The sequence below is a fragment of the Mytilus californianus genome, unplaced genomic scaffold (assembly GCF_021869535.1).
Source record: "Mytilus californianus isolate M0D057914Y unplaced genomic scaffold, xbMytCali1.0.p SCAF_13, whole genome shotgun sequence".
In the NCBI taxonomy this organism is placed as follows: Eukaryota; Metazoa; Mollusca; class Bivalvia; order Mytilida; family Mytilidae; genus Mytilus; species Mytilus californianus.
Window position 1 is genome coordinate 27,506,573 of NW_026262615.1, and position 17,398 is coordinate 27,523,970.

General features: G+C 31.4%; 1 protein-coding gene across 1 annotated transcript; it reads right to left on the reverse strand.

The window, feature by feature from the left end:
• Nucleotides 1–6,233: 6,233 nt before the first annotated feature.
• On the reverse strand, nt 6,234–16,491 carry LOC127723910 (solute carrier organic anion transporter family member 3A1-like). Its single transcript, XM_052230626.1, has 7 exons — nt 16,374–16,491; nt 12,074–12,238; nt 11,005–11,188; nt 9,897–10,035; nt 8,691–8,848; nt 8,349–8,413; nt 6,234–6,951 (listed from the first exon to the last, which is right to left on the reverse strand). The coding sequence occupies exons 1-7, from the start codon at nt 16,489–16,491 to the stop codon at nt 6,593–6,595; spliced, it is 1,188 nt and encodes a 395-aa protein (XP_052086586.1). The 3' UTR covers nt 6,234–6,592.
• Between the last annotated feature and the right edge of the window lie 907 nt (nt 16,492–17,398).

Here is a 17,398-nt window from a genome sequence, read left to right on the forward strand (position 1 = left end):
TTGTGTTCAAATGCTCTATTTTTTTTCAGGAATGGAGAATTATTTTCTATTGTTTATTTTCATTCATCCAGACGTTTTTCCAGTTTGATATTTTCATAGACACTTCCATGAAAAGTGTATATCAATGGAAATACTTCTAAAGGAAGTTACGTGATATTGGATATATGAAACTTACTTATACGGCTGATACTCGATTTTTAGGAGGGATCGTACGGATAGTGTAATGATAACGTAATAATACAATGAAAACCAAGTCTCTAATCATTAACATTTTTTTTTAATTTTCGAGTCGTTATTCCATATTATAAAATATATAATCGTATTAACTCAATTTCAACAACTATATCCGCATTATTTTCCGCGCCTAAATTTCTTTCACAGATAGTATCCAACCTGGTAAAACAAATATTATTCCTTGCGTGCCATTTCTCTTCTTTGCATCTACAAAATATTAACTGTGTTAACTCAGTTGTGATTTGGTAATATTGAACACATAAACATTATTCATTTATGAAAATTAGAGAACAAATATATCTTGTTTAAAGGGGCATAAGCTGCGAAATATAAAAAAAATAAAATATAACTTTTTTTTGTTTAATTATTAATGAAAGTTAAATAATGAAATTATAATTCGCCTCTAGCAGCCAGTTTGGTTCAATGTTGTCAAAATAAGCTAAGAAACATCGCTGATGAATTAGTCAGTTGCAAAGGAAAAATTCTATATCATTGAATCCGTATTCATGTGACCCTTAATTTAATCCCTTAGCTAGAAATGGATTACGCATAAACTTTGCGTGTTCAGCTATTAAAAGAAAAATATTGTCAACATTGAAAGTGAAACAAGAGTAAAAGATTTGGTTGACTGATTCGATCCACAAAAAATTATTCTTATACAGGTAAAAACGATGATTAACATATTTTTTAACCTATAATATAAAACCAAACAGATCTAGAAAAATCAAATTGCACGTGTTCGCTATCTATTTATATATATATATATATATATAAAAGAGGGGCGAAAGATACCAAAGGGACATTCAAACTCATAAGTCGAAAATAAACTGACAACGCATGGCTAAAAAAGAAAAAGACAAACAGACAAACAACAGTACACAACACACAACATAGAAAACTAAAGACTGAGTAACACGAACCCCGCCAAAAACTGGGGGTGATCTCAGGTGCTCCGGAAGGGTAAGCAGATCCTGTTTCACGTGTGGCACCCGTCGTGTTGCTCATGTAATTACAAACCCGGTAATAAGTCTAATTCAGTAGATCACATTTTGGAAAAGGGGACGGAATTGTAGTTACGACTTTAGGAACATATCCGCTATCATCTGTGAAACGGATATTCCGTAACTAGTGATGGCGTTCATAAAGTTAATGAAGGGATGATTTCAACTTCACCACTTGGAACACTTGGTTTAATAGCTTCCTTGTGAGCAGCAACCCTCTATCAAGGAAATCATGATAGGACATACAAGCCCTAGAGTATCGCATTAACTGGAAGATATATACTCCGTATGCAGGCGCTGCTTGAATGTTGCTACATAAAAATGAAAAGTTCACATTTGGGAAGCTGAAATCATCTCTTTTGTCATAAAGTTGTGTTTTCAACCGACCCTCATTGTCAATTTCTAGATGTATGTCAAGATATGTGGCAGACTAAACGGTATCTGTTGTATCCTTTATCTCAAGTTCAACTGGATAGATGTGTTCAACATAGTCACCAAATTTTGAATTATTTAGTGAGGGAACATCATCTATTTAGCGGAAAGTAAAGTTAAAGGATACTGCTAACTTCTTTTCTTTCTTCCTAAGAAGTATCTGTATGAAGTCAGCCTCATATGAATAAAGAAACAAGTCGGCATGAGGATGGGCACAGTTGGTTTCCATGGGAATGCCGATTGTTTTTTTTTTGAAAAACACGTTCTCCAAACGTAGCAAATATGTTGTCAATCAAGAAATCAAGCATCTTGGTAATCTCAGATTTTTTGTTAGAATCAGAGTGATTTTTTACAAAGTAGGATTTATCCCTTCCTAAGACCAGATACTTGTATCTACGTTGGCCATTCTTTTTTATGAAACAAAGCAGGACCAACTCTTTACATTTGTCTTTTAGTTTGGAATGGGGAATACTTGTGTAAAGTGTAGAAAAGTAAAAATTAATGTTTAAATACTATTGCAAGATGAAAGAGTCTTAGATTGTATATACTCTAAAAGAATTTTGTAGTATCCAAATATGATTCACGCCACCTCTTGAATAAGTAGTTTCACGATAACTTTGAAGCCCGGCTTTGATTGCTGTTAAAATTGATGTTAATAATTCAGAAAGAGGTTTCGTGGAGCACTTGGAAGACCTCCCAATATGCCGTTGTTTGTAAGGATACTTATGAAGTTTAGGTATCCAATACAGTGATCGAAGATCCAGTTTTTCATCTCTGGTTGAAATTCCAAAGGAACACAGAACAGACCTATAATTATCCAGGATTTAGTAAGTGTCGTGGGGGTATATGTTGAGTTTGCAAGTGAATTGTCAATACCTAACTCATTTATCAAGCAGTTTATGTAATGTGATTAACACACAAAATCGATGTTGTTTGGGCTTTATATATATATGTTTATATCGGGTAATATGACCGTCGGCTGTCCTCAGATGTCAACGTTATGATTATGTAGATTGCGTCTAGACTAAAATACTCACGAAATGCTGATACATATTATCCAGTACATACATCGTAAGTTGTTCGTTTTAGACTTTTTTATAATTTGGATATACGTTTTAGTATGATATAAATCAAGTATGAGAATTTGAATTAAATCGATGATCATGAATTTGACAACTAATGCCCCTTAAAAGATTTGCTTTTAAACCGTTTAAGATATCATCTCCTAGAAATTTAAAATGCTGCATTTTGATTTTGTACAGATAAAACATTTGTTGCATTTCAATAAATACATGAACATACTTCAAAAACAGAAGCGTTAATCGGTGAGTGTAAATGATACAACAGTATTATTACTTTTTATCGTTACATGAAGATTCTACAATAATATTGTGGTTAGAATAAATAGTTCACGAAACTGAAAGGGTCAAGATGGGGTATTCGGTATAATTTAAATGTTCGATGTTATAATTTGAATATAGTACTAAGGGATAAACTTTTTAAGAAGTGTTGATAAAATTTTGATAATGCTTCTGTTAAATTAAGTGCGTTTTAAATTCAATTTTCGACAGAAATGCGTAATATCACGTATTCATTCACTGTTTTTGTTATATGTTCAGTGACAAACACAACAGTTATATCGGGAATGGACATGACGAAGTTAATATTGAAATGTTTATATGAAATTAAAAAAGTAGTTGTTAACCTGACATAAAGAAATACAAAATCGAATCTAGAAATGTTTGTTAACATCAGGATTAAAAAAAAATCATTGTTTCTCCTCTGATTATACCATGTATACGGAAGAATAAAAAATATTTTCAGTTTGCATTGTGTGGTATTTAAGACTCATTAGACCTGGTACAAATGTATGAGTACAATTAATTTATCATGAAGCACTATAAGTGTTCTATATACCAAAAGAAATAATCTTTCTATACCACGTAATTTTTTAGTAAAAAAAACTTTTATCATAATTGATTTCAACTATTTAAGAAATGACTGTAATATTTTTTCTGTCTATGAAGAAATAACATCAAAAATGTGGTGCACACTGAATAACCCGCGTAGCGGGTTATTTTAAAGTGTGCACCACATTTTTTTATGTTATTTCGAATAGACAGAAAAAATATTAGTCATTTCTTATAGTTTAATTCTTAATTCCATTTTAAACCGGAGTAAATCATGAAAAATCGTTGATGACGTCAAGGTCACATGACAAAATTATGTCTATGAGCTGATAAACAAAACAACGTCAGCCAATCGGAAGACGTGTTACATCCAAAAGTAAATTATATAACAATAAATATACGCTTTTGTTAAAGAAATAGAATCTGCTTACCAAAGGGAAAACATATATTTGTGGAATGTCTATAAATTAATATTCGATGAATATTTGTTTGTATCATTTTCAAATCATTTAATCTATTCATTCGTAGTAAGTGAGATAACATTTGTGTTCGTTGTAATGAACAGAAGGAAAAAATGATGGGATATGTTTGAAACTCTCTTTTTCTTGTTTAATCTTTTTTTCATCTAATAGAATGGTTTGAAATATAGAACAATATTTACACCCTTATTAGTTAAATAACCTAAACTACAGTGTTACATATCTGGACAACTATTCTAGTTGTACCATTTCTTTTTTCTTAGCCGATTCTTCACCCAGTATTTATCAAAATAAAAACACACATAATCCATAAACTTACAGACACAAATAAATATCCTTTAAAACCCACAAGAAAACGTGCGGAGCCAATGACTAACAAAATGTTAAACATAAATCTGGATGAACTTCATTCAAGATTTTTTTTTATAGTGTGTATGGTACTGCTCACAAATACTCCGTTTAGTGAGTAGATGGTCAGCTTGATCTTAAATTTTGCTTGCGGATGATTGGGTACAATACCGGGAAAATGACATGAAAACCATTACAAAATGAAATACAATTACTCTAAATATTATACTCTGAATATTGATTTTAAATACTTAAAGTGTATTTTAAGTAAGCGAAAGTCAAAACAACTGTCCAATACTGGGGAATAATAGGCATCGTCCCTACGGGCCTCCGCTGTATTATTTCGTATGGGCATTTATTTGGACTTTCTCTATAACTAGAAATGTGTTTAAACTAAACCAGGAACAATCAAACCCAAACAAAATTGTAAGCAATTGGTATATAAATGTTGGAATTTTTACTGAGCTATCAAAATAGAAAGGACCCAAAAGAACAGCCAAATATTCCTAAAGTGAACTTTGCCTGAGAGAGTTGGAGAAATGTATGTTATAGTTATATTGACACTACAAATTTGACATGCGCATATCGATAGATAATGTCATTCAATTGATTCTCGAAACCAAAATATTTAAAAAATCCAAAACCTTGTACAAACGTTGAAAGATCTAATAAAAGCAACAAAATGAAAGCCAAACGCGAACAAGGAATTTTGCATGATGGAGATTCATTCCATAATTTTAAATTTTGGAATACAAATTTTATAACGGCATATTTCACTCAAACAATAATATTTATTAATCATGCAGTACAACAGCAGCGGTATTAAACACACAAAACTCACAAACAATTTAAGTTATATTAAAGTTACATTGACGGTACAAATGTGACATGCGCATGTCAATAAATAATGTCTCTTCAATGATTCTCGAAACCAAAATATTTAAAAAATCCAAAACTTTCTTCAAACGTATGAAAAACTTATACAAGAAACAAAATGAAAGCCAAAACTGGACAAGGAAGCAGACTTTTGCATGAGGAAGATTTATTCCATAATTTCGTATTTTGAATTCAAATTTTATTACGCATATTTCAATCAGACAATAACCTTATCAATCATGCAGTACAACAGCATCGGTATTAAACACACCAAATTCATGAAAAAGTGTAAGATGTTATACTTACATTGACAGTATAAATTTGACATGCGCATGTCAATAAATTATGTCTCTTCAATGATTCTCGAAACCAAAATTAAAAAAAAAAAGCAAAACCTTGTACAAACGTTGGAAGATCTAATAAAAGAAACAAAACGAAATCCAAACCCTGATAAGGAATCAGACCTCTGCATGTGGGATATTCATTCTATAATTAAGAATTAAAGATACAAATTTTATAACGACATATTTCAATAAAACAATAACCGTTATTAATCATGCAGTTCAAAAGCAGCGGTATTAAATACAGCAAACTCACAAAAAAGTTTAAGGTTTGTAACTTTGATAAGTCATGCATACTAAGCAGAAGATGCTCATCATGTCGACGCATCAGGTCTCGCTCCTGTTGCAATATTTTGCCAATTTTTTGTTATGTTGGTTTGTATATTTATGATGCATAGATTTACATCTGTAAACTTATGTTGGCTCTCAACTATTCACAACCTTTATAGACTAGAGACGATTTAATACTTAAGTTATTTTATAGCAACTGTAAAAAACTGTCTCTATTTGTGTTTTTTAGAGTTATTTTTGTCGTCATTTTCTGTCCTTTGACGTATACTCTACATCTCATGTGTACATAGTTAGGAAGGTATTTACAATTCTTCCCTGCATGCTGATTGTATAGTAAGTTTATTTAGCAAAAGGTGTCATACATTTTGTTTATTTGAAACTAAGATCACATCGATCCACAAAGAAAGAGACAGAATTTTGATATCATTATGTTTGTGACGCATTTGTACGATTGATAATGAGCTGCATCAACATTTATTTGGCGAACTTGGAAGTCTTCGATTTCTCAGTCAGATGTTGTAAATAAACTTCTATCATTGTTTAGTTGGTCTTATCAAATGTCGTATGAATATAGATCGTCGACATGACCTAGAAAAGTCTTATAAAATATCGTCAGATGGTTGAACGTCAACATGAGACTTCACGTGTATAAAGGCATTGTACTTTGTGATTCAATTGTATTAACATAAAATATTTGTTTCTTTAAATTCCTTATTTTCTAAAAATGTCTTGATGTAACTATTGTTTCCATTAGTATCCCCTTCATCTACGATGAAACTTTGTTTTTCAGGCAATTCGTTTTTACGTTCACGTCTAGTTTCTCCAGTACTCCAATCCGTTTTCTTTCGTGCAATTAAGTAAGCCACGATGTCTATTATTAGAACAATACATCTCAGTATGAGGCTGAAACCATAAGTAGCATATCGGAAGTTCACATTGTTGTACAACGCGCATGATCCCTTTACTCCACACCGTGAGCTCCATATTTTGCAACACATGTCAATTATTTCCCCAAAGATAATAGGCCCTAAGAACCAACCTAGAATATTAATAAATTTGTTTAACAAAGTTCATTTAGAATATACATATATATAGAAAAACCACGATTGTTTTTATCAAAGAAACTAAGTACACATTAGTTAAACAATTTAAATGATATTTATTCATCACACTCGGATGATGTTTTACCAATAGTTTTGCATGTGGTTTGAAAACGCCATGGTTTTTAATTGACGTCAAAGAACAACGAAGCACAAGACAGTGCATACTTGCATTAAAGAAAAATAATGAGGAATATATCCCTTTGGTGTTTGGAACAGCAAAAAAGTATACCACAAATATCTTATTCAAAGAGGAAATCCATAAAAACTCACAAAATTAAACGCTATCAATCAACTGAACTTGTCAAGTGAAAAACAACTGCCATATTCCTGACTTGGTACAGGCATTTCAGAAATAAACGGTGGGTTAAACCTGGTTTTATAGCTATCCTAGCCTCCCACTTGTATGACAGTTGTTTATAGCAAATATTAGAGGGCTGGATAAGATGTTTATGGATTTACGTAAAATGGTCTTTAAGACATTTTTGACTTTTACCGTTAACATTTGTGTGTGCATGTCCAAATCACAGTTGCTTAACTCTGTTTTCCACGAACAGAATGCTGACGCTTACTATTTCTAGTTGGGTAAAACATGAAATAGCACTAATTTGTTTTAATGAATCTTGCTTGTTTTTAGGCAATCTGAAGTTATTAGTTTGATTTGTAATCAAAGTGAAATTGAAAAAGATCCGTTGTTAACGTTTATTCGTGTATAGGTTGACCGGCAATTTGCTTCACGGTACCTTAATTTTAGTCGAGAGATTACTTTCAAAAATATAAATGTTGGTCTATTTCAAGGTCTAAATTTAGGTTCAAAATTTATTAGACGAGAAATACATTTTAATTAAAAAAAAAATGTGTTCCCTTTTTTTGAAACATTATACATTTTGTGTTGCCTGAATGTAGTACATGTTTTCAACTTTTGAAGATATTTGCTTTTAAAACAACTCATAAATTAATAAGAACTAAATGCATGTTTGCTATGGGAAACATTGGCTGTCATTGAGAAAACTTACAAAAATAAGAGATACACAAGAGATACACACTGTCAACAAGGTACAACAAAAATACCGAACTCCAATGCAAATTCTAAAAGGAAAAGTCCATAAAAACTGAGTCAAACGAAATCAATCAGCTGAACCAGTGGGAAATATAGTCTCAATATTATCTAACAGTGTGATTCGGTCATTGATTAGAGAGATGGAGACACAACCAGATAGTTCACGGACATGACCAATTGCATACTTTCGGGTCGGGTGTTTTATCGACTTTATACATTGAAAGGTATGCGAGAATTTTCGAACAGATTTTTAAGAAAAATATCCTCACTGCTTACCTAATAAAGTTGTAATAAATGCTGAGAAAGCTATAGCTATTCCTTTCTGATTTTCTTTAACTGATCTAAAAACAAGAAATAGAATATATCAAATTAGTTTTTATATAGTTTTATGATTACCTACATATATAAAAGCGTAGATAAACGAAATACAACATCAGTATTACATTTTCAAGGGGAAAACTGCAACCCCAGAATGATTTTCAACATTGAATTTATACCAGTATTGTTCATTTGTGTATTTTGTGTTTTACAAAATTTACAGTTTTTCTTTTGCTACCCTTATTCGAAAGTACTTTCTAATTCGTTATGGTCAAGGTCTGATTATTATAATCAATTTACCTCAACATGAATATCAAACTTGGCATTATACCCAATGATTCGACCAAACTAAACACACAGGTAACAACAAGATAGGGAACCAACATTTGACAGTCAGATGAACATAAACCAGGTTTACCTGTCGCTGTTGGACCTATACATGTACAGTTCGTAAATCCCTTTCAAATAGAAATATAACTTATTTATATTGCAACTCTGCTTTTTTGTGCAATCAAAATGGATTAACAATATGCACTTTTGCTCCATACAGTCACTGGCCGTTCAGACGAGTTAGAATCTCGACGGAAGAGTAATGATTTAGACTTGAGCAGAGAATCTATATTACCTCCTTTTTTATCTTTACGTTTTTGCTTTACATTGTATATTAAGGTGGTACCTAACACTACAGGGAGATAACTCTGTAAAAATCAGCTAAACGTTTTAATCACGTTGTATTGTTAAGGAAATATTAAGCTTCTCAATGATCAAAATTAGTGTTTGTCAAACTGCTATATAACCAATGAAATTTTTCTGATAAAGTGGTTGGTTCAAATTTTTTGAAATTTTTATATTTTTGTCAAAGGGTCAAAGTAAACATTTTGTCAAATTTTTATGAAAATTAAACGAGCCAAATTAATATTAGTCAAGGTGTTGGGTACCACCTTAATAACTGTGATATTTATTTTTAAAAATTACATGTCGATCCTACTTTATTGAATTAATTGATTGTTTTTCATTATCCGTTTGTATTGAAAGTTCAATTCATTTACAAAATACAGTTAACAATCTTATATTTATGCAGCAAAAAAACGGGAATTCTAGATATCGTTTGGGTATTTGGGTGTCGTTAGACATAAATCATGTTTTGAGGTCAACGTCAACATCTCTAAAACATTTTAAAGTGAAAAAAACATGTTATTGATTTCAACATTAAGTGCAACTTCCTCGATATATATATATTATTGAAGGAAATCATTATATTTAGGACAGCTACGCTATAGAAGACCAACATTAACCGTAGCTTTTTGGCTTATGATATTGATAAATTTGATGCTTGCTATTGTAGTAAAAGTGTTTAATTCTCTAATATATTGTTACCAAAGCAAACACTTTCCCTCATTATGTTTCCTTCCTTTTGGTCATAGTGTCTTTTTCATTGAATAATTTGTTTTAATTGCAACCCTTGTTATCCCCTCTTAAGTCTTGTTTATTCAATAAAGCATATACCTGTAATGTAGATATACTTGAACAGCCGGCATGACAAGGTGAAAAGTAGTTATTGTTATCCGAACCGCAAACAGGAAAATAGTCCTCAGAATTGCAGTTGCAATTACTTGTACAGATATCAGATGAATTGCTTAAATTTCTGAAATTGAAAAAGAGACATAAAAGCATTAGTATAATTGCTTGTTTGCTGGTTACAACAGACGTCAACATTGAAAATACACTGGTCGAAGATGACCTTGTAAATTACTGGTTCTGTATGGTTGTTTTTAAGTTTACTTGTATTAAATTGGATAATCTTGGATTAAGTGCATGAATATAATCCATAGATTTTCTACGCTGGACAATCATTCCAAAAATTATGTCCCGCGTCAAACAAGATCAATTCACAAATCTCGAGTTGTATTTATGAGTGAATTGTACTGGTTGATATGAGATCAATCGGTGTAAACGACGCCATCAAACAATCGGTTATAGTGACGTAATAACATAAGCATTGTAACATAGGAACTTTACGGGAAAGTTCACGAATTCGAAAGTCGTCTAATGTGAATTCGCACCATATGCTTTACGTTTATCTGCATATATTTCTAAACGGCTTTTTAAATCTTTACTTATCTTAAAAGACTAACTTATAAATTATTAAGTGATTTTCAGTTTTTATGTCAATTGTTAAAAACATATCCACTGCCGCAATGGTTAATTAAGTTGATTTTATACACTTAGCTCGCAGTCATTTTCTTTGTTTCGGTTCAAGGCGAAGTTTTCAAAACACAGTTCTTACTAGATAGTTATACTCATGTTCTTAAAGGAGGACTATGGTTGTATCCATGCAGTATGAGACATACAAAAGATATGGTTGTATCCATGCAGTATGAGACATACAAAAGATATGGTTTTATCCATGCAGTATGAGACATACAAAAGATATGGTTGTATCCATGCAGTATGAGACATACAAAAGATATGGTTGTATCCATGCAGTATGAGACATACAAAAGAACCTAAGGAGGACTATGGTTGTATCCATGCAGTTGGAGACATATAAAAGAACGTATTAAGATCAAAGAATAACAGAGTGAATAGAAATTCCAAACGAAAGCAAGCAAACCTGTTATATCCAATTATTTCTGGAGTTGGACAACCAAGAAATATTTGTACCAAGTATTGTAGAATGGTAAATAATGACAGAATGACGATTAATCCGCCGCATCCTAGTGGTGAAATCCTCTTTTTAGACGTAAGATACCCACCAACAAAAGTTCCAACAGATACTGCAAAGATACGTGTTACACCTGAAATGAACATCGATTCTTTTTTTTTATTTGTCAATATAAAGTCAAAAAGTAGCTTAGATAATTTATAATTTTGTAGAATACCGTTTCAATACTGTAACTTGTTTTATTTATTTTGATTTCGATTTTGTCATTTTGAGGAATTGTGGCAAATCATTTATGTCCTCTATTTGATATGTTCCTTTCTACGCATATCTATTGTTGCAGACCGTACGCTAACCCCAAGTTTTAAATTTTAATTCATATTAAAAAAACCTCGAAAAATATACGATTAATCAACATTGTCAATTCAGCACTGTAATTTTTAGAAGACGAGAGGTTTTTTTTTCAAATTTACATCTCGTATGAACAATTGAAGTAAATATATTGTATCTTTGCCCTTCATTTAGCGTTCCGAGATACGTACTCACAGGCATTATATGCATTCGAAGTCTATGCTTGAAAACTGCTCGTTTTAGTTTCCTATTAAATGGTGTTACGTCAAAGACATTTCTTTTCATAATACACTTCATGTTAAAACGCTTGTTTTGTTTGGGGTTAATTAGAGAGAACCATTTAACTCTTTGGGAATGCTACTATCTTTTATTAAACAATAAAATACTGGCAAAATAAAATCCATCTTTCAACAACTTATTTTGTTTATAATTTCGATTAGAAGCTGTCTCTCATCAGATTGAAGTGAATGTTAATACATGGCTACGAGATTTGAAATAAGCCTTTTTGGTTCAATTTTGCATTATAAGTTTTGAGAAAATTTTCATACAATCACACAACCTTAAAACATAGTTTATAATGATGTTGTAGAAGAATACATTGCTAATTATTAGATTTTACGATATGACCTGTTATTCATGTGTAGTTTAAAAGTTTGAATAGTATTCATACCTATTACTAAACTAGACTTCCACGCAGGCAAAGTGAATTGAGTCTCAATGTATTTTGGTCCAAATGCAACACTGCCACTGACTAGAATAAGGATCAAACATCGACCCACTATGATTAGTACATACAGTTTGTTTCGAAACAGTCCATATATACTTTTAAAAAATTCTCAAATAAAACAAATTAAAATAAATAAATTGAAAACTGAAAAAGGTGCGTCAATGTTTTATGCTGTGTTCTAATTCTTCGTAGTAATGCCAATAGCTCTGTTTGCAAATCCAAAGTGAATGTAAACCAATGTTGAAAACTGAAAAGGTGTAAGAAGATCGTACGATGACCTAAAAATTGCTTTAAATTCGCATCATTTAATGTGTGGTGGATATGTACTCATTGGCAATTATACCACATCTTCTTATTTTTATCAACAAATTGAAATTTGAGAAAAATACATACGTTCATATGTTATGTTGTGTTATAATAATTCATATTGATGCACAAAGCTTTGCATTACAATTCCAAAGAGAATGAAAAACCTAATTTATCTTGTTAAAGATATTGAAACACATCTACTTGTTGTAAATAAGTATTCTAAGTTAAACTGCATACTGCGTCAAAAACGTCATTTACAAGAACAAAACATAATGTTTATATGAAATTATTTCTTTCAGCCTTATTCATGTTAGTGCAGATTGACGGCATCAATTACATTTATTGTTCCAACATACGCTGTTGTTCTAAATCTGCATTATATTCTTTGGAATTTAATATTCTTCAAGAATAACGAATGTGTACGGCTGATTGTGTCGGTTCATGCGCAAATATATTTTTTTTTTTTTTTTTTTTTGGAATCATATTTTCTATGAGTTCGAAATAACGGTTCATATTTCCTCTTTTCATACCTTCTATGATTCTTGTTTTTCTTTTTTTCTTCAATACTTTCGTATCCACCTTAGTTGTTTTCGCTTGGAATCTTTTTGGGAAAAATATGACGGGAAGTCCAGCTAAAATACTTCCTACTCCGAATGTTAAGAATCCAATCCACCAGGCACCAATCCATCTTGGATCTCGTGGCGAAATATTAACATCTACAATTATGTACGAAAACCGTTAGTTCTAAAAAATTATATACTTTATTGTTTTTTAATTGTTTAGTTATAGACTATTTATTGCAGTTTTACCGTTCACTTAAAAAAAAAACGTTTGGGTTGGGCATGCCTGGTAAAGGTTAATCGAATATAGTGTTGTTCTTTTGTCACATATTCAGCAACAAATAGCAACAAATTGCAAAATGTGTAGAAGGAACGGTGCAAAGGAATACATCAATTTACTGAATTGACAAGTAACGTCTCATTCATTCGTTTTACAATTGCTTCTGAAATATCATTTCTATATGAGGGTCTGGATTTAAGAACGGGTAGTCCTTGCTTCTTCACCTCTTTATTTTTTTCATTTTTTATGCAATTTCAAGTTTTCTGTATTCTCTAACGAATTTGTATTTTTTTCTATTATTCTCTTTTTGTTAGCTTTTTGTCTTTTTTTTGTCTATTCTTTACTTTTTTCTGACCAATTCTACTGTTGTGTTAGCTCATTCCTATCTATTCTGTAAAACACATTCACGGCAGTAAAGTTGGTTTTCGTTAATGTTATTGCATATGGCTTGTGTTTTGTTATGTAGAAAATGTCATGTTGAAATGACAACGAAAGTTAGAAATACGTTTAAAGATAATCAAACATGTGTTGTTAATTACTTTATTTTCGTTTCTCAGTTAGCTTTATAAATGAAGTGTTGATTTTTCGAATTAAGCACAATATAAATGATGTCACGTGCTCTCCATTAAAACTCCGCATTCAAAGAAACTAAAACAATACAAAAGGAAAGTTTGAAGAGATAATTTAATTTTTTAACTTTTTTTATAATAAAAAGTGTCCGTTTGTAGTTTACATGAAGTAGTCACACCTTTTAATAAAGCGCAGAAACGAAAAGTGCTTCAGTCAATACTTTAACAAACCTTATGATCGTCCAATTCTATAATAATGAATTATGATAAATATTAACGAGAAAATTCTTGAGAACTTACGTTTGTAATGCGATACACTTTCTATACAATAGACTTTTAATTCAATGCAATATTCCACAATATTTTGAAAACAGAAAGACAAATACCTTTCTCGTTACAACTTGAATCCTCAATTCTTACTTGACTCATACTTCGATGTAGCTTTAGTGGTTTATTCTGTTATAAGGCAATTATCAAAAAAACTTTAAAGTATTACGTCTAGAAAAACAGTTACCTTCTAAAGTTACATAAATTTTGCTGAACAGACCACCGAGTCCAAAACCAAGTGCAGGTCCAAATATAGCTACTGCCATTACATTACCTGTTACAATAAATTGTCACCAGATGTTTCCAAAAAGCAACATATAGACAATACAAATGCAAAAATATAATAAATTAAATTATTATACCTCAGTATGTTTTTTCTATATAAAAAAAGAATGAAATATTTGTGCTTTTTCATTCCACAGACTATTTGCCAGTCAATAGTTTCAAAGACTATTTCAACGGTTAACAGTTTTATCAACATATTTCCCGGATTTTTTCATACTACTTTTTCATTGGACAACAATGACGTCATTGACTATTCTGCTTGGCTTGGAGCGCTTGGCAACGCGTTCAACTCTGAAATATCGTAAACGGTATAATCTGTATGTGTCTGTCGTCGTAATTTCAAATAAGTATATTACTTACTGGAAGCAATTAAAAAAGAAAAAGAAAAACTACATATTTTAAGATCTAAAACAATACAAATGTATGGTATGGGACTGTCATCGTTTTCATAATCTGTGATTGCTTTAGTATACGGTAATATATATTAGCTAGCGTTAATTATATGCACGGGAATTATTACACAAGGATTCCTTGTCTTGAATACAGTAAATAAGATATTTACAAATACCACACGGGCAAAAAGAACCAAATAGTCCATCTTGTGCATGTTTAATTAAGTGACTATTTGGGTTTTTTCAAAGTGGTGTATGTAGTCTTTTTAGAAAGTTGTTATGTTCGGTGTAATAAAACTTCGCCTCGAGTAATAGTTGGTATCTCAGGGACAACAAAATTGCTACTACACTCATTACTAGTCAATAGGTGTATACTATCACGTTGAACTTGCTTATCTGTCGTTCTTGCATTAAATCGAAACACTACTTCTTTAATCGGACGGAAGAACAAACCTATTTTATTTCTTGTGATGATCGATTCCTTCAGATAATTTCTTTGTTCATTCCAAGGAATTTAGACAGCAGATATTTTAAGGTCTTGCAAATGATTAACTCTTAATTTGTCACTTCAAGTACATATACTAAATCGGGCAATTAACGGCCGATTTCATTTATGTTAGGAGTCACACCATACACAGATTGACAATGTCAGTTTGTGTTATATTTTATGTTGAACTGTTTTAAGATTAACTATTTTAAGACATAATTCTATGTGTCAAAGGTTACAAATTTTTCTTCAAAAGTCAATCACTGTTATCGATAAATATCGATGACCAGGTTCTATGATTTATGACACCGTTTGACCTTTTTTATGCTTGATTCTTTTAGAATATATTTACTAGAAGAAACTGATTTATTCATTGGCTTTGAACTAGCTATCAGTAACTGTAAGTACTCTTAGATCGACACTTTGTGTTTTTTGTCTTAATGTAAGTTGCTTTTGTGCTTCTTACCGATCCGATGATTCAAACCATTTCCAACTAATTTTCAAAGTTTGTTATTACGTTAAGCCGTAATACTACTGTCTCGGGTTGGGATGAGTGTTGATCGCTCACAAACATGTTTAACCCCGCCACATTTTTTTCATGTCTCAAGTCAGAAGCCTGTAATTTAGTGGTTGTCGTTGGTTGCTGTTTGTTTGTTGTCATATTTGTTGGTTGTTGTCATATTTGTTTTTTGGTTATTGTGTTTTAAATCCGGGTGCTTGTTTTCTCGTTTGACTTGTTTCGTATATTGTGATGCCTTTTATGCAATAGCTGACTATAAATATATACGGTATTTGCTTTGTATATTATTGAAAGCCGGACGGTGACCTATAGATGTTTAAATTTGCTTCATTTTGGACACAGTTGGATAGTTGCCTTATTGGCACTCTTACCTTCAAGCAAAGGAGATTGTCGTGTGCATATATTTTTTAAATGTATATCAGACTGTTAAAATGACTAACCAATTGGTTTTCATATTACTAATTTGTAAATTTCTTATAATTCAAATAGTTAAAAACTATATGGAATAACTCACCGACATAAACAGCTGTTTGAGTTTTTTTAACATTGTTGTCGATATACGTGGTAATAAAAGCTTGTCTTGGAGACTTTCCTATTCCTTGAAGTATCATTCCAATGGCAATAATTGCCATGGCAACAGGAGTATAGGTTGCACTTTGTAAATACAGCTGTTTCTCAAACCACGCCTCTTTTGGGGAGATATTTAATATTCATAGGTATGTTAATTTGTTAACGTACTGGTTCTCATTGATGATCTCTGTGTTTCATCTCATAGAGACATCACTTGGGAATGTAACCAGTATAGATAAACATGGTAGCGGCTAAATTTTAATTCTTAGGAGGTCCAAAAATGGAGGTAAGGGTAGTATAGAATTTTAGTATAAGTTTAAACTCTTAGAAGTTCAGGGCATATAAATGTTGAAAATATGCCGCACAGCCCTATATTTTGACCTTTGAATAAAATAGTAGTGCATATAAACTTTCCGTTCTGGGATATTATTTTTCACGAAACTTCATAGTAAAAGTGTCACAGTTTTAGCCGCAAAGGGAGTTCCTATGGGAAATTGCATTGTCTGTATTTACAGAATTGCAACCTATATAGGGTTAAAAAATAGAACATACAGAATTTCACAAAATCTGGTTTATCTCAGAGATTTTAAAGAATTTAACTCAAATATGAAGTTTTATAAATATTTCATGAAGATTGAGAAAATCCTGGGCCTTAACTATGATGACTCAGCATAAATTCACAGTTTACAGTATGCATGGTTTACTTAAAGCCCTGAATTCAAAATAAATTCATAATATATGCCTATTTGTAATTTAAATTGTTTAGAAGTGCTTATATTTACTCTTCGCAGTAATTGCAACCTTTCTAAATATTTCTGGTGGGGTGTTTTTGTCCTGTCGATAACCCAAAAGTAAGCCGTAACGCCTAAATGTGCTTTTTTGTGACTGCGGCATAAAAAAGTACAAGCTAGAATTACAAAAAGACCTCAGATAAACTTACAATAGTGTGTTCTATCCTAAATATGTAGT